Source organism: Rhinoraja longicauda, chromosome 40 (assembly GCF_053455715.1).
Source record: "Rhinoraja longicauda isolate Sanriku21f chromosome 40, sRhiLon1.1, whole genome shotgun sequence".
In the NCBI taxonomy this organism is placed as follows: Eukaryota; Metazoa; Chordata; class Chondrichthyes; order Rajiformes; family Arhynchobatidae; genus Rhinoraja; species Rhinoraja longicauda.
In genome coordinates, this window is record NC_135992.1 from 2,631,442 (window position 1) to 2,655,935 (window position 24,494).

The window sequence follows — 24,494 nt, forward strand, 5'->3', positions numbered from 1 at the left end:
TGATTTTAGACTAATTGTCTTATCCCTGCTATCCTTCTTGAATAAGGGTACAACATTTACTGTCTTCCAGTCATCTGACATCTGCGGCCATTGAAGATATATCTATCTCCAGCCAATGTTCTACCAATTTCCTCACTCAACTGTCACAGCAACCCTAACACCCTCTCTTTTTAATCTTAACATTCTCTAGAATTTGTTCGTCTCAACTGAAATCAGCAACTACAATCATTTTCTGCTTAGTAAATATCGATGCTAAGCATTCAGTTTTAGACTTTGTCCATAACCTCGGGCTTTATGCACATTCTGCTCCTTTGCTTCCCATGGGAATGTTCCCTGTTTACCCACTTGCTCTTAATACTTCTAAAATGCTTTGGGACTTTTCCTTCCATCTATTTGCCAGTAATATTTTATGGCCCCTCTTTGCCATACTTATGTCTTTTTGAAGCACTCTGCATTCTCTATATTGTCGAAGGGCCTTCCCCCATTCTCAGTTCCTCCCCCAAACATCCGATCGATGTGCTTTCCATTTTTCTTTATTAAACCCTCTGAATCCCTGGACATTCACTGTTCCTGGACTTTCCGCCTTTACCCACCATCTTTATGCCAACGTGGTGGCCCTAAACTCTAACCATTTCACTTTTAAAAGAGTCTCACTTCCTGAATATAGATTTACCTGTAAGTAGCTGCTCAGAGTCTACACGATCCCAGGTCCTGTCTAATGATATTGAAATTAGATAATGGGCCAGGATAAACAATTTGGTAATGGGTCCACTCTCCAATGTACAAGTGGATGTGTCTTATTCTCCAATAAACACTCAGATATTGCACCTTTTCCAAAGAACTAAATGATGTGCCCACTCTTCAACGTATAACTAAATAAACCACCCTCAATAAACATTGGGCCAACAAGTAAATCAAGTCAAGTTTATTTGTCACGTACACATACAAGATGTGCTGCGAAATGAAAGATCACCCACGGTCCAGCAATAGAGCAATAAAAATAAACAATTTCACACACAATCACAACCAACACAAAACAGAAAAAAAGACATATCCATCACAGTGAGTCTCCTCCAGTCACCTCCTCACTGTGAAGGAAGGCCAGAATGTCTTTTCTCTTCCCCTGCCGCCTTCTCCCATCTATTATTATACTTTCTAAGTCTAGATCAGAAATATCTACCATCTGTCATGATACAATGAAGTTTTGGACAACATGAAAACTATCAATTAATGGATACCAAGAGTTTGAAAATTCCGCCCTCTTCATGGAATTTGGCAGCGACATAATCCAGTAATTCCATCTGGTGTTCACCTGTCAATGACACAGAATGTTAATGCAGAACAATTTTCATCTTCATGAACAAATAGCAGATCGGAGTTTTATTGAGACAATCAAATCACAAACTTCTTTGCATTCAAAACGTTTCCTGAGGAATAATGTCTAATGAAAGGATGCGCCCAGGATGAGGTGTTTCATACAGGTGAGGTGTTGTGTACAGTTTTGGTCTCCTAATTTGAGGAAGGACATCCTTGTAATTGAGGCAGTGCAGTGTAGGTTCACGAGATTGATCCCTGGGATGGCGGGACTGTCATATGAGGAAAGATTGAAAAGACTAGGCTTGTATTCACTGGAGTTTAGAAGGATGAGAGGGGATCTTATAGAAACATATAAAATTATAAAAGGACTGGACAAGCTAGATGCAGGAAAAATGTTTCCAATGTTGGGGGAGTCCAGAACCAGGGGCCACAGTCTTAGAATAAAGGGGAGGCCATTTAAAACTGAGGTGAGAAGGAACCTTTTCACCCAGAGTTGTGAATTTGTGGAATTCTCTGCCACAGAGGGCAGTGATGGATTTAAGAGAGAGTTAGATAGAGCTCTAGGGACTAGTGGAATTAAGGGATATTAGGGGGCAGGCACGGGTTATTGATTGTGGATGATCAGCCATGATCACAATGAATGGCGGTGCTGGCTTGAAGGGCAGAATGGCATCCTCCTGCACCTATTATCTATGTTTCAATGTTTCTATACCAGGGCATCAGAGATGTCCTCATTCTTTACGAAACGGGGGTTCCCCTCTTCCATTATAGATGAGGCTCTCACTAGGGTCTCCTCTATATCCCGCAGCTCCGCTCTTCCTCCTCCTCTTCCTAATCGTAACAAGGATAGAGTCCCCCTTGTCCTCACCTTCCACCCCATCAGCCGTCGTATACAACAAGTCATCCTCCAACATTTCCGTCACCTCCAACGGGTTCCCACATCTTCCCATCTCCACCCCTTTCTGCTTTCCGCAGAGACCGTTCCCTCCGTAACTCCCTGGTCCACTCGTCCCTTCCCACCCAAACCACTCCCTCCCCAGGTACTTTCCTCTGCAACCGCAGGAGATGCAACACCCGTTCCTTTACCTCCCCCCTCGACTCCATCCAAGGTCCCAGTCTTTCCAGGTGAGGCAGAGGTTCACCTCCAACCTCATCTATTGTATCCGCTGTTCCAGATGTCAACTTCTCTACTTCGGCGAGACCAAACGCAGGCTCGGCGATCGTTTCGCTCAACACCTTCGCTCAGTCCGCCTTAACCAACCTGATCTCCCGGTGGCTCAGCACTTCAGCTCCCCCTCCCATTCCCAGTCAGCACTTTCAAATTCAATATAAAATTCCAAAAGATTATGATCACTTTTCTCCAAAGGCTGGGAATTTCATGTGCCTCAACAGTTGAGTTTATTCTCTCTTGGTTCTGATTAACAAGATGCAAACAGAATGGTTCCCAAAACCTATGGTAAATTGTTGGTCAATTAATTTAAACATAATGTCATGCATCTTTATTAACTTTCTCCTGTGTGTTTTCTCTTATCATGTTCCTTTATGCCTTTTTGACCACAACGGATGTACTGATGCGCCCTCCAAGAACTCCAGAATGAAAACAAGTGCTGGAAGCAATCAGCACCACAGGCTGTATCTGGTCACAGACCCTTCATCAGAATTTTGTATCTTTTTGCACAGATGCTGCCTAATCTACTGATTAGGCTGCTTTTATTCCAGATTTCCAGCATCTGCAATTTTGTGACAATCAATCTGTTCCATAACAATTTGACTATCTCAAGATCCCTGTTGTTCATGCCTTGCTTAATCTGGGTGATCTGTGTGAAGAGAGATGCAATGATGCAGCCTATGTGATTGCAGCAGGGGTCCCTGTGAATTCAACAGGATTGAGGCTGTTTCCGTCCTTAGATACTTCACTGAAAGACTTCTTGAATGGAGATAGGAATTCTAAATGTAATAAATATGTTTTATTCTTAGGACTAGCATGCCAAAGAGCATAAACAGCAGCCTATAGAGATACAATGAACTGCAGATAGAAAATAGGTGCAGGAGGAGACCATTCGGCCCTTCGAGCCAGCACCGCCATTCATTGTGATCATGGATGATCATCCACAATCAGTAACCTGTGCCCAACTTCTCCCCATATCCCTTGATTCTACTAGCCCCCAGAGCTCTATCTAACTCTCTCTTAAATTAATCCAGTGATTTGGCCTCCACTGCCCTCTGTGGCAGAGAATTCCACAAATTCACAACTCTCTGGGTGAAAAAGTTCCTTCTCACCAGTTTTAAATGGCTTCCCCTTTATTCTAAGACTGTGGCCCCTGGTTCTGGACTCCCCCAACATTGGGAACATTTTTATAAGAAAATAACTGCAGATGCTGGTACAAATCGATTTATTCACAAAATGCTGGAGTAACTCAGCAGGTCAGGCAGCATCTCGGGAGAGAAGGAATGGGTGACGTTTCGGGTCGAGACCCTTCTTCAGACCCTTCTTCTGAAGAAGGGTCTCGACCCGAAACGTCACCCATTCCTTCTCTCCCGAGATGCTGCCTGACCTGCTGAGTTACTCCAGCATTTTGTGAATAAATTGGGAACATTTTTCCTGCATCTAGCCAGTCCTTTTATAATTTTATATGTTTCTATAAGATCCCCTCTCATCCTTCTAAACTCCAGTGAATACAAGCCTAGTCTTTTCAATCTTTCCTCATATGACAGTCCCGCCATCCCAGGGATCAATCTCGTGAACCTACGCTGCACTGCCTTAATTACAAGGATGTCCTTCCTCAAATTAGGTGTTGGAATCTTCAGCAAAGCAGAAAATGCTGGAGGAACTCACAGATCAGGCAATATTTGCGAAGGGAATGGACAGGCAGCATTAAAGTTCTGGACCCTTCTTCATATTCTAAGAGTAGCTCATGCACAGCTAAATTTAAGGGCCTGTCCCACTCAGGCGATTTTAAGGCGACTGCTGGCGACTAGGCTGTCGCCGACAGTTCGCCGGGGTGACACGGGCATGATCGTGAGGAGTCTTCAAAGAATCGTAGTGCATCTCGGTGCGTTGCTGAGAAATAGTCAGGATTGAAATTTCTTGGCGACAGCTGGCTTATCACCAGGTATCGTTGCTTATTGGGGGCACTGTCGCATGCTGCCCCCAGGTTAGCTAGGTTGTCGCAGATGCATTTAGAAGCACGTAATATTAAATTAAGTAAAGTCATTTGAACATACCATAAAATACTTGTGTTTAACCAATTTATTTACCGTCAGGACATTTGACAGGTAGTTTGGAGGCGACAGTTTGACGGTCAGGTAAGCGTGACCAGGTAATGTTTATGGCCATCAGCGATTACTTTTAAAGTAGGCTCCCATCCCAAATATGCAACCCAGAAACCAGATATGCATCTCCCGTACATTTTCAAAGAATGCCCGCACTCCGCACAAAAAGCTATTTAACCACGTTTAAAATTAAATTTCTTAATACTGCTATTAGTAAACTGGAAGTCAATCCAGTTTATGCCTTGTTACCGTGAAGCTTGGTTTTCAAGGAACCCTGGCAAGATGTTATATTTCAAAACTCTCAAGTAATTACAGATTTGTCAGTGATTTCAGCGAACATTAGGACGCCGGAGAAGCATTGATAAGCATGGGAATTTCGCGATGTTTCCGGATGGTGTAATCTCTTAGCCAGTTGCTAGTTTCACAAAAAAAGTAACTTGTATCGACCTGACTCGGCATTGTCATGGTCATTGTCGTAGGGTAAAAGAAAATTTTGGCGATCTGCTACGACTTTGACAGTCGCCGGCAGTGGCCTAAAAAATCGCCTAAGTGGGACAGGCCCTTTAAGCCATTTCACAACCATTGGATCAAATTATAGCTCTGCAGAAGATTTAATTATGAATAATAATGGACAGTTAAACAGTCATATGGCACGAAAACAGGCCCTTTGGCTGTCATTCGGCAGGCCCACTGACATTTGTACTAATCCTCCACCCATCACATTAGTCTTCCTACATTCCCCTCAACTCCCCCCAGATTCTACCACTCACCTGTTTTATTGCTCTCAACTATATGTTTTCTTTCATCAATCTCTGAATTACATTTGCTATCTTCTAGTCTGCTGGGATTATTCCAAAATCTAAAGAATTCTGAGTGATTCATCTCTGCTACCATCTCTTCCAAATTCCAAGGAATTAGCCAGATTTTAGTTTCCTTATTTTTTTCTAATACTTTCTGTGCAGTAAAATTGGTTACTTTTACTCACTGTTCTTAGACCTCTAATACTCCTCAATTTCTACTTATTTATGAAATCATCAAGAGTGAAAATAAATAACATTGAATGTTTTATAATTTCTTTATCTCATATAACAATTTCATCCCCCTCTGTTCCCAAGGAAGAGTGTTTTTTTAATTACTCTGTCCATTTTATAAAGCTGTAGAAGCACTTACATTTTTAAAATATTTCATTCCAATTTAATCTCCTAACCTATTTATATCCTTCACAACTTTTTTTGTTTGGTCATTACTGCTCCCTATATCTTTCCCAATCCTCTAGCCTACACTTCGTCAAAAGGAAACGTAGTTTCTTTTAATCCAAAATACCCTTAACATTGATGGATCACCCTCACTGAAATTTTGTTTCTGTATGAAATATTATGAATAGAGGTGAAATGATGGTGATTTTTCATCCACCCAAAGAATATTAAAGGGCTGTAACTCACTAACCAGGTAGTGGCAAAGGACCTCATATTCTCGAAGTGTTTTGATGAACATTTTGAATGGCGTAACATTGCCTCATTGGACCAAGAGTTGGGCAGTGAGATTAGTCTATTGACTGGCATTGACACAATGAATGTCACAGCCAATCTTTAGCTGGGAAGTTGTACGATTCTATAAAAGTTGATTTATTATGGAATTGTATGTATACATAAATTTGGGAGATAAACAAGATTTCAACAAAAAAGCGTTGTCATATACTATCAATCAATTCCATTCAGCACAAAGATATCCCACACAGAGTGGCACTATGGCACAATTGATAGAGCTGCTACTTCACAGCGCCAGAGACCCAGGTTCGATCCTGACTTCGGGTGTTGTCTGTGTGGAGCTTGCATGTTCCCCATGACCGCGTGGGTTTCCTCCAGGTGCTCCGTTTTTCTCCCACATCCCAAAGACATGCGGGTTTGTAGGTTAATTGACTTCTTTCTATAAATTGCCCCTGATGTTTGTGGAATAGATGAGAAAATGGGATACCATAGAACTTGTGTTAAAGGATGACTGACAGTCGATATGGATTCGGTAGGCCGAAAGGCTTGTTTCCACGCTGTAACTTTAAATCTTTCAATCAATCAATCAAACGTTGCTGCAGTAAAACATAAATATTTTCTTACTAGTATAGGCACGTGCATACAGCACATTATCCAGCACTGCATCTGGATCCACGTTAAACCGTTCAGCAATTCCTCGTAGTCTATCTGGGCGGCTACATCAAGATAAGGATTTTGGGTCTATGTAACTGGATCTTAACAGAATAGCACTCGATACAATCTAGATTGTATCAGGATTTACTGTATCCGTTGTCCAAGATGTGGATTTTTATACATCGGCATGACCAAACGTAGACTGGGCAATCCTTTTCCCTCAGTCCCCTTGGACTGACCTGATCTCAGAGTTGCCAAACACTTTATTTCCCCTTCCCATACAGACCTTTCTGTCCTTTGTCAGAGTGAGGCTATACGCAAATTGGAGGAACAGCATCTCATATTTCGCTTGGGCAACTTACATCCCAGTGGTGAGATTTGAAGATTTCTCTAACTTCAAGTAACCCCTGCATTCACTCTCCTTCCAACCCTCCCCCCACCCAAGTCACACCAGCTTCTCGTTCTCACCTAACAGCTAACAGTGGCCGTTTCCTTTATCATCGTTACTTTTTTGCATATCTTTCATTCATTTGTTCTATCTCTCTACATCACCATCTATATCTCTCGTTTCCCATTCCCCTGACACTAGTCTGAAGGGTCTCAACCCAAACGTTACTCATTCCTTCTCTCCAGAGATGCTACCAGCATTTTGTGACTGTCTTCGGTTTAAACCAGCATCTGCAATTCCTTCCTACACATCGTTCACTTAAATAATTGTAATATATTGACTTAAATACTGACACTATGCAGAAAAAAAACCCCAAGAATGTTACATTTCATCTTGGAGACAAGGAACTGCAGTTGCTGGAATCAATCATAGAACACAAAGTGCTGTCGTAACCCAGCAGGTCAGGCTGCATCTCCGAAGTACATGGGTGGATTTCAGCTTACCAGCTTCATGCTGGATATTTTAGACTGATTATTTAAGGTAGAATTATACAGATATATTACACATATTAGCCTAGGTTTTCCACAGATAAAATTCTGACGAAGAGTGTATTTCTAATTGCCCAATTCACAGTAGTCAATGTAGTTAGTATAAGGCAATGATACAAGGCTATCAGGAGGTTGCCTTCCTTTGTTTATCATGAAACTTTAATTCATTACTGAGCTTACCCAAGTTTCCTCTACAGTGAAAAACACTGCAAGTCAATCCTGTAAGTGGAAAGCCGACGAGTTTGGGACATTGACTCAAAGATATACTCCAAAGACGTATAATTGTAAATTGTCCCTAGAATGTGGAGGATCGTGTAAGTGTGCAGGGATCGCTGGTCGGCGTGGACTTGGTGGGGCGAAGGGCCTATTTTCACTCTGTATCTCTAAATTAAACTAATGTAATTCTGTAAATCTGACCGTAGCTCTATCAGAATGTTCCTTAACCGATTGCCCTCCAATTTTGGAATAATTTCTCAGTGAAGAGGAATTTGCAGAGTTTGCTGGGCTGCTTTTTCCTAGATCAAGGTTGGTTTGCTTGTCGGTTTTATTCGTATTACTGAGCTGGATGCAACTTGATGGTTAGCCTACCCATTTCAAGGTGTAGTTAATGAATCACTTTGGTTAAGGACTCCAGACCTCCCAAGTACAATGGGACTAAAGCAGAGATCATCAATAAGGAAGAACAAGTAATGGTGACAAAACCAAGGATAAACAGATTTGTGAAACCCATCAATATCTTACAACTAATCAGCATTTTTTATCTTTCATCCAATCCTTTACAATCTTTCAAAGGTTGAAACACACACAGATGTCCCAACACAACCGACCAAGATTGTCGCATACCAAATGACCAAAATGTATAACTTTAAAATTAAGTGAATGTACACAGTCCAAGTCAAATTGAAGGAGATATTTCTAGTTGAGTTTCTCAGTGAAATAAGCAATGATGGCAATTTGCAGAGGCTAACTGAAATTGCAGCCATTACATTGTATTTGTCCTTGTTTTCCCAGAAAACATCCTTGGCACTTCATGAGGACCCAAAGTGCTGAAGTAATTCAGCGGTTGAGGCAGCATCTCTGGAGAACATGGATCGGTGACATTTTGGGTCAGGACTCTTCTTTATTAGACTGTAGTAGAGAGAGAGAGTCACATAGCATGGATACAGGCCCTTTAGCTCACCAAGTCAATGTCCAGAATCAGGCAGCTGTTTTATTACACTTCATAGTCAGACCTCAAAGAAAGAAATAGAACATTTCTTATCATATGTAAACAGAATCTGGAACAACAAAGGAAGCAACCATGGAATAGTCAAAGCTAGTAAAGGATACAAGGTATTCTCTGTATCAATGAAAATCACCTTTCCTCCAGAGTATCCACTGGGTCCAGGAAGCTGAGCAGTCACTACACCGAAAGAAAACTCAAATTACTTCTTGGGGATCAATCAATTGATATAATGGTGTATTTTCATCTGCCTATATTATTTGACCACTCCTCATCCTAGATGTACCAGAGTTAAAAGATCCAATCTAATTGAACAAAGGCAAACTATTATATATGTATTTTGGATATTTGGAAACCACTATAGTAAATCTGTACTCCATAAATGGTTCTTTAAGGCACACCAATCTTTCCCCAAAATAGCCTACAATGATCAATTCTCTCAACAATTTGTTTGCTAATTACTTCAATTACCACTAGAGAATCTGCCGTCCACTATAGTTAAATTTTTGTCAATCTTTGTTCCCTCAATTATTACTTTATTAAACGTTTGCTTATATAATTTAGGTCTGAAAAACAGCAAAGACACAATTGCTCTAATTCCACATCCTGCAACTGTTGTGATATTGTTCAAATGTGCTGGCTCTATGCCATTAGAGCTTTGTATATACAGGAACTTACCACAGAAAGTGTGCGACATCTGTGTCTTTCCAGTTCTAAATTCTGCAAATAAAAACAGGAACTAAAAAGATTCTGAACACCTAAAAGCATTATAAATTAATTCTAAAATATAATTTTGTAGTGTAATTTCATAGACAAATAAAGAAACACAGTAATATCCCACAACCAGATACAAGCTAAATAATTGTTTTAATATTTTTGGTAATGTTGGATCTGTGGCACGGCGATAGGCCTGAAATGAAGGCGAGGAGCCAGGTGTTTCAGGAGGAATTTTATTTGCTGTCGTTCTCTTGTCCAGTCGGGTCAGCAAGAGAGCGATCGCGCCTAAACCCCTGCCATTTATCCCTGTAGCTAGGGGCCACCCCCGGACTAGTCCATTCCCGTGCCGAGGGGTTCGATAGTGGAATGGCCCGACCCTTGGGAGCCACCACAGATCCAAGATAAAGGTTGATCAGAACATCAGAAGTACCATTCTTTTTTTTAAGTTGAGGCAAGTGATATGTTATAGATGGCTTAATGGCCACTGGCCATGCTCTGTCCTGCCCTTCCTCTCTCCCAGGTTTCTCCCCCCCCCCCCCCCCCCCTACCGCAATCAATCTGAAGACATCCTCCTTTCCATGTTTTCTAGAGATGCTACCTGACCTGCTGAGTTACTCCAACATTTTGTGTCTTTCTTCAGAACAGACAAAATGACAGCACCCCAAACAATTTGATATTGTTCTTTATAAAGACCAAAAGCAAAAATGCTTGAATACTGATTAAATTGCTTTAGACAGAACAAACTCTATTGGAAGATAAAGCATTTGTAACGAAACCGTGACCTATGAACTATGCACTATCTTTCATTACACTCAGGACTTCAGTTTTTTTGTTTAAACACAAGTATTGGAGTTATTAATTTACTGATTTTTTTGTTTATTATATACCACATATTTGTATTGTGTCACAGCCCTGTTGTGCTGCTGCAAGCAAAACTTTCATTGTTCTGTTGTCAGTACATATGACAATTAAATGACTTGAGAAACCCTCAAAGATCACTAACAAAAACTGAAAATGCTGGAAACATTCAGCATTCTTTTTCTTTTTGTATATATATATATATATATATATATATGGTCTGGCTTGCTGGGTAGACTATACACCGCTCAGCCAAAACATTATGACCACTGACAGACGAAGTGAATAACATTAGTTATATTGTCACCATAGCAACTGTCAAAGGGTGGGATATATTAGGCAGCAAGTGAACAGTCAGTTCTTGAAGTTGATGTGTTGGATGCAGGAGAAATGAGCAGGAGTAAAGACCTGAGCGACTTTGACAAGGGCCAAATTGTTACGTCCAGACCACTGGGTCAGAGCATCTCTGAAACGGCAAGGTTCGTGTGGGTGCTCCCGGTCAGCAGTGGTGAGAACCTACAAAAAGTGGTCCGAGGTGAGACAAACCACAACCGGCGACAGGATGTTGGCTCATCGATGCGCGAGGGCAACGAAGGCTATCCCGTCTGGTCCGAACCGACTGTGGGAAGACGACAAGATGGAGGGAGTGTGATGCTCTGGGCAATGTTCTGCTGGGAAACCCTGGACATTCATGTGGACATCAATTTGACACGTGCCACCTACCTAAACATTGTTGCAGACCAGGTACACCCCTTCATGGCAATGGTATTCCCTGATGGCAGTGGCCTCTTTCAGCAGGATAATGCGCCCTGCCACACGTTGTTCGGGAATGGTATGACGAACACGATGAAGTGTTCACGGTGTTGCCCTGCCCCCCAAATTCTCCAGATCTCAATCCGATTGAGCATCTGTGGGATGCGTTGGATCGACAAGTCCGATCCATGGCGGCTCCACCTCGCAACTTACTGCAGGACTTGAAGGATCTGTTGCTAATGTTTTGGTGCCAGATACCACAGGACACCTTCAGGGGTCTTGTAGAGTCCATGCCTCGGTGGGTCGGCACTGTTTTGGCGGCACACGGAGGACCAACAGCATATTAGGCAGGTGGTCATAATGTTTTGGCTAATCGGTGTATATGCTTACCTCTCAGCCTCACTGTTAACAACACACTGCACAGATAAGGAAGGATAATGAGCTTGCAATTTCCTCCATCAACTCATTTGGACTCACTCCTATCAGACATCCTCCTTGGTTAGACTCCTACCCATTCCATGCCATTCCTCCCTTCCCCTACCAAAACTTCCTAAACTTAAAATGTTTGTTGATTCTGTATCTACAACTGCAGATACTGGTTTACCAAAAGTTCTGGAGTAACTCAGTGGCTCAGGACCCGACCAGAAACGTCACCTATCCATGTTCTCCAGAGATGCTGCCTGACCCACTGAGCTATTCCAGCACTTTGTGTCTATTATTGAATAATTGATTAATGGTTCTTTATTCATATCACTGCACTCACCACCAAATGCTTCTGTGATTGCCATGCTTTCAATTCCTCCACCTAACAATTTACTGCAAAGAAACATAAACATTAATGGTTCACAGAATATCGTTACTTTTCTTGCAAAACGTGTAACACTCATCTGGTATGTTAACATGAGTGTAACAGGTAAAGATAGTTAGTTGAAAAGTCATGCACAATGTACAGATCTAAAACTCACTTATACATAAATAAATCATGAATTTAGTTGAGCAGCGGCACGGTAGCGCAGCGGTAGAGTTGCTGCTTTACAGCGAATGCAGCGCCGGAGACTCAGGTTCGATCCTGACTACGGGTGCTGCACTGTAAGGAGTTTGTACGTTCTCCCTGTGACCTGCGTGGGTTTTCTCCGAGATCTTCGGTTTCCTCCCACACTCCAAAGACGTACAGGTATGTAGGTTAATTGGCTGGGTAAATGTAAAAATTGTCCCTAGTGGGTGTAGGATAGTGTTAATGTACGGGGATCACTGGGCGGCACGGACTTGGAGGGCCGAAAAGGCCTGTTTCCGGCTGTATATATATGATATGATGATATGATATGATAAAATCTAATCTTAAATATATTGAAAGTTCAATAAGATTTTTGAATTATTTCGCTGCACTTGTTGCCATTTGTGCTGTAAATTAATATTAAAAGCTGCAATTATATAGCCAGTGGTTACAGTAGCCACCGTAAGGACTACAAGTGATTAAAACAGTAACCAGTTATGCCTCTAGTGAATGTACAGTATCTCTTTCATTGCTTTATCATCATTAAGGACAAATTGAATATTGTACCATTGAGAGTTAACACAAAGTTAGGAAAGGCTTTGTCAGTTAACAATAATTTTGCAGCATTAAAGACGATTACTTAAGTTTAGAAAACCACAACATGAAAATGGCTTGAGGGGAGGTAAAAAATATTAACTCCCCCAGATTCTACCACTGCCTGGCACAAATTATAGCAGCTAATTAACCTATCAATCTGCATTTCTTTGGGATATGGAAGGAAACAGGAATACTGGTGAAAACCCATACAGTTGCAAGGAGAAGGTACAAACTCCACACAGATACTACCAGAGTGGGATCAAACCGAGATGGCTGGAGCTGTGAGGCAGAGCTCTATAAGCTGCACCACTGTGTCAACTATAAGCATGTAAGCTCGTCAGCAATGGCTGGTTGTGGTGCATTGATAAGCATGCTGCTTGAAAATTATATGCGGGAGGGGACAGGGGCAGCAATAGGATGCAATGCAGACCTTGTGACTGAGGACAGCAATGTCTGCCTCCTCCATGCAAGTTCTCTCAAGGCAGCCAGCTATACCCTCGTGTTTCCGTCTCCTGTGACCTAGACCACCGTGACGTCAACTTCCAAAACAATTGCAGAGTTAGCTGACATGTCCTGCCTTATATCAGTCCATTCCCTGCTTTGTTCAATCCTCTCCTGCTTCAGCTCATTTTAAGGCGGACTCTGCTCCTGACAGAAAACTGTATGAACTAAGCACCGAGGATGGATGAAGTCATAAGTGAATTATATCTGCTCCAGCAGGATAACAAACGGTTCTTGGAGATCAGCAAACTGCTCGCAAGTGATATCTCTCTGTTTAAGGAGGACTGCAGGCTGCTGATTGTGGCACTTTATTGTTCTTTAAGACTACCAACTACTCCCTAGTGGAAGAGATGAGAGCTCTATTTGAAACAGTGTTCTGCTGCCTCCATCTGTGCATCCACGGAAGCTAAGACCAAATCAGTAGCTGCAGCATGAGGAGATCATCATGATATCCTTGCACAAAAGTGCACTTCACCTCCAGAATGGCATCATAATCTCATGGCTCCACTAAAGGTATGAGATGGACCTCCTCATGTTCCTTGTTAATTTTTACATTTAGCCAAACAGGTCTGACAATGCAACGCTCCAATGAACTTCCTAAGTCTTCTGCTTGATTGCAGCTCTCCCTTGGTTTGTAACCTTCTAATTTGTTCCTCCCTCAGTGCGGCAGTATTGAGATGTGTTGTGGTGATACGATCTTCTTCATTTTCACCACCTCCGTTCATGCTGCTCCTGCTCATGATCTGAATTGGTCACTGCCAAATTGCCCTTTGTGGTGGTTGGTGCTAGGCACTGGGTTAATGGATGTGTAACTAAGAACAGGTTGAGAACAAATAAATGGGGGAACGGGATTCCTCTAAGGGCTGGCATAGGCTCTGTAGGCTGAATGGCAGGGCAGTTGGCCTTGTTTACATGAACTTCAGCAAGGTTCCAAATGGTAGGCTACTCTGGAAGGTTAGATCACGTGGGATCCAGGGTGAGATAACCCAGTGAATACAATTTTTATTTTATTTTACAGAACTTTTTAGAAAACAAACCCTTCCACCCTTCCCCCCACCCCCCTTATACTAACCCCAAATAAGAAAAAAGAAAAAAAGATTAAAGACTGCCTGGGTGTTGGGGGTCCTGCACACGCCCCGTGGAATTCCAAACAGAATAAACTGTATATATATGTACATCTCTCCCAAAAGAACCATTGAGAATATGAACAATTCTTCTATATATATAGACCCCTCTTTTGTAGATAAGGACGCCAGATATTTTAAAAAGTATCATATTTGTTCCTTAAATTATAAGTAATTTTTTCAAGTGGGATACAGTTAGAAATTTCATTATTCCAAAGGTCCATACTTAAATAGGAATCAGATTTCCAAGTAACTGCGATAGTTTTTTTGGCTACTGCTAATGCAATTTTTATAAATTCTTTCTGATATTTATTCATTTTAAGTTGTGGTCTTATTCCTTCAACATCACCCAATAACAAAAATCTTGGGTTGTATGGAAGTTGTATTCCGATAATCTGTTCTAGAAAACTTCTTAAGTTTGTCCAAAAAGGTTGTATTTTTGAACAGGACCAAGTAGAATGAAAAAAAGTACCAATTTCTTGATTGCACCGAAAACATTGGTTAGATAAACTTGAATTTATTCTCTTTAATTTTTGTGGTGTGATATATAATTGATGCACAAAGTTATATTGTACTAATCTGAACCGAACATTTATTGTATTTTTCATACTGTCAAGGCATAGTTTTGACCAATTTGTTCCATCAATATTAATATTCAAATCCGTTTCCCATTTTCGCCTTGATATATGAATTCCTTGTTTAGGGGCCTTTTTTAAAAATTAGATTATATATAATAGAAGTAAATTTTTTAATTTGTCCTTTTTGAATTAGGTTTTCAATTTCCTTAGATTTCGGCAATAACATTGTTTGACCCAATTTATCTTTTAAATAAGCTCTTAATTGAAAGTAACAGAAAAGAGAATTATTTGATATATATTTATTTTTCAATTGTTCAAATGACATCAATATACCTTTTTCAAAGCAATCACCTATATATCTAATCCCTTTTTGATGCCACCTATATAGAAGCTGGTTATCCATTGTAAAAGGTATCAATCTATTCTGAATCAAAGTTGTCTTTCCTAATAAAGATTTTTTTGTTTCATCCTCAAAATTTACCTTATTCCATAATCCGATCAAGTATTTTAATAATGGAGATTCTTTCAGTCCCCGTATCAATTTAGGTTCCCATTTATATATAAAGTCTTCTGGTATATTTTCTCCTATTTTGTCTAGTTCTATTCTTGTCCATGCCGGTTTTTTTTCTTCAAAAAAAGATGCAATAAATCTCAGTTGGTTTGCTTTATAATAATTCTTAAAGTTCGGAAGTTGTAATCCTCCTGAATCAAACTTCCATGTCAATTTTTCCAACGATATTCTTGACATCTTACCTTTCCAGAGAAATTTCCGCACATATTTATTTAACTCTTGGAAAAACTTCTGTGGTACTTGTATTGGTAATGTTTGGAATAAATATTGTAACTTCGGAAATATATTCATTTTAACGGCATTAACTCTTCCTATTAATGTTATTGGTAATGTCATCCATTTATCAAGGTCTTCTTTTATTTTTCTTAGTAATAATAAATAATTTAATTTATATAAGTTCTTCATATCATTATCAATTCTTATACCTAAATACTTTATACCAATTAATGGCCATCTAGATTGGGTTAGTAATCGACATTGAGTGTAATCTCCTTTAGTAAGGGGTAGAATTTCACTTTTATCCCAATTTATTTTATAACCTGATATTTTTCCATATTCTTCTAATCTAAAAGATAGTTTGCGTAACGAATCTAATGGTTTTGTTAAGTATATCAAAACATCATCTGCAAATAAGTTAATCTTAAATTCTTCCTGATTGACTTTAAAACCCTTAATATCTGGGTCAGTTCTAATTAGTTCAGCTAACGGTTCTATCGCCAGGACAAATAAAGCAGGTGATAATGGGCATCCTTGTCTAGTTGACCTTTTTAATTGAAACGGTGTTGAAATTTGGCCATTTGTCACTACTTTAGCTTTGGGATTCACATTTAGAGTTTTAATCCAGTTTATAAAAGTTGTTCCTAACCCATATTTTTCCAATACTTTATATAAAAAATCCCACTCTAACCTATCAAATGCTTTTTCTGCATCCAGAGTTACTGCTACACTTATTTCATTCCTCTTTTGTGCCAAATGCATTATACTAAGTAACCTAGTTACGTTATCTGCAGAATGTCTATTTTTAATAAATCCAGTTTGATCCATATGTACTAATTTTGGTAAATACTTAGACAATCTATTAGATAAAATTTTTGCTACTATTTTATAATCTGTATTCAGCAAAGATATAGGTCTATATGATGTTGGTTTTAAAGGGTCCCTATCTTTTTTTGGTATTACTGTTAAAATCGCTGTCGTAAAAGACTCTGGGAGGTTATGTGTTCTTTCCGCCTGCTGTATTACCTCCATAAAATGAGGAATTAATAATTCTTAAATTTTTTTATAAAATTCTGGTAGGAACCCATCTTCTCCTGGGGATTTATTACTCTGTAGTGATATTAAAACTTCTTTGACCACTTTTAATGAAAAAGGTATATCTAATCCCATCTGTTCTTCTAAATTTAATTTAGGAAGGTTTATTTGTGCTAAAAAAAATCTATCTCATTAGTATCTTTTTGTGATTCTGACTGATATAGTTCAGAATAATTTTTTTTAAAGGTTTCATTAATTTCTAAAGGTTTATAAGTAATTTTATTTGTATTTATTCTAATGGCGTTAATCGTTCTCGAAGACTGTTCGGCTTTCAACTGCCAGGCAAGGACCTTATGTGATCTCTCTCCTAACTCATAGTACCTCTGTTTAGTTCTCATAATTGCTTTTTCTGTTCGGTATGTCTGTATTATATTGTAACTTCTTATTGATAAGTTGTCTTCGTTTCTCTTCCGTTACATACCTTTGAGATTCTTTTTCTAATTTTGTAATTTCTTTCTCCAATTGCTCTATTTCGGCCATATATTCTTTCTTAATTTTGGAAGTATAACTTATTATCTGTCCTCTCAAATATGCTTTCATTGCATCCCATATAACAAATTTATCTTCAACTGAGTTGGAATTTGTATCTAAAAAAAATTGAATATGTCTTCTCATAAACTCACAAAAATCTTCTCGATTTAATAATGTTGAATTAAATCTCCATCTATAAGTCATTTCCTCTTTATCCATCGTTACCATTGACATTGTTAAAGGGGAGTGATCTGATAATATTCTTGCTTTATATTCAACATTTTTCACTCTGTCCTGTATGTTTGTTGATAATAAAAAGATCAATCCTCGAATAAGTTTTATGTCTATATGAGTAAAAAGAATAATCTCTTTCTCTTGGGTTAATAAGTCTTCTCCATATATCGGTTAGATTTAAATCTTTCATCAATGACAAAGTTAATTTTGCTATTTTCGTTTTTGTAACTGTCCTAACTGATCTATCTAAAACTGGGTCTAAACAAAAATTAAAGTCTCCACCTATTAGTATTTTATCGTGGGCATCGGCCAGATTCAAAAAAGTTTCTTGTTTAAATTTTATATCATTTTCATTTGGTGCATAAATATTCATCAAGGTCCATAATTCCGAAAAGAGTTGGCAATGTATAATCACATATCTTCCCGCAGGATCAATAATTGTATTTTGTATTTTAATTGGTAATGTTTTATTGATCAATATTGCAAGTCCCCTCGCTTTTGAATTAAATGAAGCTGCAGTAACCGTTCCCACCCAGTCTCTTTTTAATTTCTGATGTTCTATCTCTGTTAAATGAGTTTCCTGCAAGAAAGCTATATCTATCTTCATTTTTTTAATATATGTTAAAATTATTTTTCTTTTTACCGGCCCATTTAACCCATTAACATTAAAACTCAAAAAGTTCAGTAATGTAACCATTATTCTTAACAAAATTACTCCTATCTATAACATTACTTAACACCTCGTTTCTCATGGTTCGTTGGGGAGTTTCCTTAAAATTCACCATGTTGCTGTACACCCCCCCCCCAACATCCAGGCTAAAAGAAGAAAAAGAAAAAGAAATAGTTAAAGAAACCCAAAATAACCCCCTACTAATGCTGTTTGTAAAAAAGAAAACAGCATTACCTCCCTCCATTTTACGGGTCATGGCACACGCCATGAATACACACAAAGACAGCCTTCTTCCACCTCAAAAACATTGCCCGTCTCCGTCCATCCCTCTCCTTCACAGCTGCAGAAACCCTCATCCACGCCTTCATCACCTCCCGTCTGGACTACTGCAACAGCCTCCTCTATGGCTCACCCTCAAAAATCATCAGTAAACTTCAATACATTAAAAATTCCGCTGCCCGTCTACTCACCCACTCCCCGATCCGTGACCATATCACCCCCGTCCTTTACAAACTCCACTGGCTCCCCATCCCCCAGAGAATCCAATACAAAATCCTCCTCATGACCTACAAAGCCCTCCATAACCTGGCCCCATCCTACCTGACTGACCTCCTCCACAGGCACACTCCCACCTGCACCCTCCGCTCTGCTGCTGCCAATCTCCTGTCCCCCCCCATCCGGACCAAACTCAGATCCTGGGAGGACAGGGCTTTCTCCATCGTTGCTCCCACCCTATGGAACTCACTACCCCAAACCGTTCCTCACTCACCACATTCAAAACATCACTGAAGTCTCACCTCTTCAGCACTGCCTTCAACCACTGAAGGTCACCTCATCTTCTGTCTCCTTTCTCTGTTCGTTTACTTATTTATCTATTTATTCACTTCTCTATGTTCTAGAAATCCCTGTAAAGCGTCTTTGAGTGTTTGAAAAGCGCTATATAAATGTAATGCATTATTATTATTATTATTATTATGAATCCCGCAGTCATCAATTGGTGATTCTCCAGCCCCCCCGAACTAACGTAACTTTTTCTCCCAATCATTATTCATTAAATCTTTACATTTCATATCTTTTATCTTCTCTCCATTCATATCCGTTTCAATCCATGTCTCATTCTCATTCATCTTGTATCTGGTGAGCCTTTGGAAGTTTTAAAGCAAATTCCTCAGCTTCCTGATAATCAGTAAAAAAATTGTTTCCTTCTCTTTCTAAAAAAACTTTCAGTGTTGCAGGGTATCGCAGGTAAAATCGATAGCCTTTTTCCCACAGGGCTTTTTTCGCAGGGTTGAATTCCTTCCTTCTCTTCAAAAGCTCATAACTTATATCAGGATAGAAAAAAAGTTTATTCTCTCCACTTTTCAGTGGAGTAGAATTCTTTTTGCTTTGTGCAGCCGCCTTCAAAATTCTTTCTTTATCTTGATATCTCAAACATTTTATGAGAATTGATCTCGGATACTGACCCTGTTTTGGACTTGGTCTTAATGCCCTATGTGCCCTTTCAATTTCGATTTCACTTTTTTCCATTCCCAAAATATTCGGAATCCATTTTTGAAAGAATTATATTGAATCTTCTCCCTCTGCGCTTTCTTCAAGACCAACAATCTTTATATTGTTTCGTCTACTAGTATTCTCCAACAAGTCCAGTTTTTCAAATATCTGTTTCCTTTCTGTTATCCAAGCAGTTACGTTGTCTTCGATCTTATTCACTCTTTCAGTAGTATCTTCAGTTATAACTTCCAATTTTTAAACTTTTTTATCCAATTTTTTAAACTTCTGTTGATGGCAATGGTATTATTACTGACTATCAATTCGAGTGATTTTAATTGTTCACATACTTGTTGTAAGATCTCTTCCATACTTCCCCGATATTTTTTACTTTCAATTTTACCTTTAGGTCTGTCAAATAGGCAAGATTCGTCTTCTGATGAATCTTCTTGATCATCTGTATGTTCTTGGTCCTGGTCGATGTCACTATCTGTGGCAGAGGCAGAGGCATCCTGGGATTGTAGTTTCTGTAACTTCCTTTGTGACATTTCGCGCATGCGCGGTTCCCCTTGTTCGCGCATGTGAATACAAAATTAAGCAAAAAGTAAAGAGCTCAGTGGGTCAGGCAGCATATGTGGAGGGAATGGACATACATTTTATATCAGGACCCTTCTTCAGACTCATGGAGTGGGGAGGGTGGGGGAAGAAGAGAAAATATTCCATATAGCCTACAACTTTCGGATGGCACAGTGGCACAGCTGCTGATTCACAGCACCAGAGACCAGGTTTGATCCTGACATCAGGTGCTATCTGTGTAGAATTTACACTTTCTTCTTGTGACCGCGTTTGTTTTCACCAGGTGCTCCAGTATAAAGTATTAATTTCCTCCCACATCCCAAAGATGTGCAGGTTTGTAGGTTAATTGGCCTCTGTAAATTGCCCCTAGTGCAGAGAGTGGATGTGAAAGTGGGATAACAGAACTAGTGTGAACGGCTGAACAATGGTTGGTGTGGGCATGGTGGGCCGAAGGGCCTGTTTCCATGCTGTGTCTCTAAAGTAAATCCAATCCAACAATATGAACACTGGATTTTCCATTTCAAATAATAAGCCCCTACTTTCTTCAACCTGACCCCAATACACACATTTCTCCCACCATCCTGGTCACGCTGCTCCTTTCCCCTCCTATGTATACTACAATTCTCCTTTAACTATATATACACTGGTTCCATAAATAAACATTATACTCACTCAAATTCTTGGCTGCCAGTGGTGATGTGAAACACTATCTTTCTTTTCTCGCTATACTCGAATGCAGTAAGAAATCCTGGCTCCTGCAACATAAACATCAAGATTTTTTTCAAGTAAATCGCTTGAAAATATCAGTCTGCACAAATAAAATAAGAAGATCATGTCAAGAGCAGAAACAGAACTGTAAAACAGTCTACAGGTTGTAGTTACACTGTAGACGATTGGAGCATATTATTAATTGGTCCTCTGAGTGCAACAATCTCATCTTCAGGACACTGAATCAGAAGTTCCTTCCTCAATGACCTTCCCTCCATTTTGTCAGATGTCCACTGATAACTGTGCAGTATTCATTTCCAACTATAAATCTATAGATAGCAATTCAGTCAATTAATTAATTAGGGCGTGAGCTGCAAAGTAGCATGTGAACTATGAGCTACACACTCAAGCATGGACAGTCTAACCACTTCCCCTTGAGGGTGTTACAGGTCCACCACCGATATTCCGGCAACTGGTGGTCCAGCCCCTCCTTTAATCCGGACAAAATTCCCTCCCCCAGAAGTCCCACCGAAAATGTGGTGCCGAAGCGGGTGAGGCAGCTGATCTCAACCTCATCTGTGCCAATCATAGTCATACAGTGTGGAAACAGGCCCTTCGGCCCAACTTGCCCACACCGGCAGACAATGTCCCAGCTACACTAGTCCCACTAGCCTGTGCTTGGTCCATATCCCTCCAAACCTGTCCTATTCATGCACCTATCTAACTGTTTCTTAAACGATGGGATAGTCCCAGCCTCAACTACCTCCTCTGGCAACTACCTTCCATACGCCCACCACCCTTTGTGTGAAAAAGTTACCCCTCAGAGTCCTATTAAATCTTTTCCCCTTCACCTTGAACCTATGTCCTCTGGTCCTCGATTCCCCTATTCTGGGCAAGAGACTCTTTGCATCTACCCGATCTATTCCTCTCATGATTTTGTACACCTCTATAAGATCACCCCTCATCCTCCTGCACTCCATGGAATAGAAACCCAGCCAACTCAACCTCTCCCTATAGCTCACACCCTCTAGTCCTGGCAACATCCTTGTAAATCTTTTCTGAACCCTTTCGAGCTTGACAATATCTTTCTCATAACATGGTGCCCAGAATATTCAGACCACAATATTCTAAATGCGGTCTCACCAATGTCTTACACAACTGCAACATGACCTTCCAACGGGTCAAATTTGCCCCCTGCGGCCAGGGCTCTGGAACTGCGGCCTAGCCAGAAACATCAGATTCGTTCCTATAATCGCCTTCTGTGGCTGACTTTGCGGGCCGGTATCTCAGCCCCCCAAATCCATGACCACTGTTGGACCGGCAATCCAGAAAGACTCAGGATCCAAGGATGCTGGAAAATCGATGGTGAACCTGCACAATCATCAAATTCTCCCCTGCTGCCTTGTAAGTGCTGTGGCTTCAACAGGACTTCATAGATTCGGTTTTGTCATTGTCATAGAGTTACATAGCACAGAAACAGTACCTTCAGACCACCAACTCTGTGCATGACCATCAAGCCACCATCTATATACTACAACTCTTGTTTATTTGTTTGTTCCTGAACTACAGCCAAAACGATACACGATAGCGCGACAATTTTAGGCCCACCTTACTCACCGTTGTCCCTTTGGTGCTAATGGAAGAAGTTTCATTGAAATTGGTGTTATATTTTTTAAGTTATCCACATTTTAAGGTTTAAATCTATCTCCTAGGGAGGGAAGGAGGGGGTGGTGGAGGGAGGGGGAAGGGAGGGAGCGGGGGATAAGGGGGGTTGAGGGGGATGGAGTGGAGTGGAAATGGGGGGAGGGGGAAGAGAGGAGGAGTGGAGGGGGGGTTGAGGGAGGGGGTAGGGAGGGGGAGGGAATAAGGGGCGTTGAGGGGGATGGAGTGGGGGGAGGGGAAGAGGGGAGGGGGTGGAGGGAGGGGGGAGTGGGAGAGGAGAGGGAGGGGGGAGTGGGAGAGGAGAGGGGGGAGGAGAGGGTGCTGCACCAATGCAGGAGAGGTTTGGGCCCAACGGGTCCACTTGGTCTAGTTTAAACTAATATTGAACTAATTCCAATGTATGCCATCAGGAACATAGATTTAGGGTAAGTGCTAAGATATAAGACAGGATCTGAGGGAGACCTTTTTCACCAAGGCAGCAATGAGTACCTGGAATGCACTGCTGGAGAGAGAGATGGAACAACATTTAAGTGTCTCAACGAACACTTATTGACTAGAAATAGAAGGCTATGTGCCAAGCGCATTGTAGGAGACAGAGGGTTATAAAATCATCAGGTACATTGTTAAGATAAATAGCCAGTCATTTCCCCAGAGCAGGGGAGTCTAAGAAGAGGGCAGAGATTTAAGGTGAGTGGGAAAAGGTTTAAAGGGGTAATTTTTTCACACGGAGGGTGGTGCCTATATGAATGAGCTGCCAGAGGATGTGGCAAATGCTGGTACAAATACGCCATTAAAAAGACAGGTAGACAGATATATGGATAGGAAAGGATTAAAGAGATATGGGCTGGGCACAGGCAGGAGTTCAGTTAAGCAAGTTGGACTTAAGGCTATCCACAAGGGTGACCCTAAGCTTCTAGTCACTGTCACTGAAATTGTCCATCTCAGTCACATTCTGACCGCTCTGAGATGAGCCTCTGATATTGCTCCAATAATGCCTATAAGCTCTAGGAAGAGAATTTACTAATAAATTCGACAAATTCAGGTAACTAATCTTATTTCGTCTCTCAACTGATGCTGCTGAACATTTCAATCTGTTTTTTTTTGTTTCTTTTCATAGGATATATTAATGGGAATTAATGTATCAATGTGCAATCAACACTGTGTAGGAAGGAACTGCAGATACTGGTTTAAACCAAAGATAAGACACGAAAAGCTGGAGGATCTCACTGGGGCAGACAGCATCTCTGGAGAAAAGGAATGGGTGCACCAAGTGCAGGATCAGTGATCATTTTGCTGAACACCTTCTCTCAGTCTGCCTGGACGGCACTGGGCCTGTACTCGCTGGAGTTCAGAATAGTGAAAGGCTTGAATAGAGTGGATGTATAGAAGCTGTTTCCACTAGTAGGAGTCCAGGACTAGTGGTCATAGCCTCAGAATTAAAGGACATTCTTTTAGGAAGGAGATCAGGAGGAATTTCTTTAGTGAGAGGGTGGTGAATCTGTGGAATTCTTTGCCACAGGCTGTGGAGGCCAAGTCAGTGGATATATTTAAGGCAGAGACAGATAGATTCTTGATTAGTACGCGTGTCAGAGGTTATGGGGAGAAGGCAGGAGGATGGGGTTAGGAGGGAGGGACAGATCAGCCATGATTCACTTGATCTTATGATGGACCTATTTAATCTCCCGGTTGCCAAACACTTTAATTCTCCTTCCCATTCCCACACTGACATTTCTTTGCTAGGCCTCCTCCATTGTCATATCGAGACCAAATGCAAATTGGAGGAACAGCAACT

At 40.6% G+C, this 24,494-nt stretch overlaps 1 protein-coding gene across 2 annotated transcripts in view; it reads right to left on the reverse strand.

The window, feature by feature from the left end:
* dmc1 (DNA meiotic recombinase 1) overlaps positions 1 to 24,494 on the reverse strand; it is a 47,625-nt gene that overhangs the window by 16,273 nt on the left and 6,858 nt on the right. The window contains exons 4-9 of one of the 2 annotated variants that reach the window (XM_078430376.1): positions 21,005 to 21,087; positions 11,981 to 12,033; positions 9,568 to 9,609; positions 8,997 to 9,069; positions 6,702 to 6,793; positions 1,239 to 1,312 (exon numbers count right to left, since the gene is read on the reverse strand). In XM_078430376.1, the coding sequence (XP_078286502.1) occupies positions 1,239 to 1,312; positions 6,702 to 6,793; positions 8,997 to 9,069; positions 9,568 to 9,609; positions 11,981 to 12,033; positions 21,005 to 21,087 (417 nt within the window). The remainder of the gene's footprint in view (positions 1 to 1,238; positions 1,313 to 6,701; positions 6,794 to 8,996; positions 9,070 to 9,567; positions 9,610 to 11,980; positions 12,034 to 21,004; positions 21,088 to 24,494) is intronic. The other variant, XM_078430377.1, reaches the window with a different exon arrangement.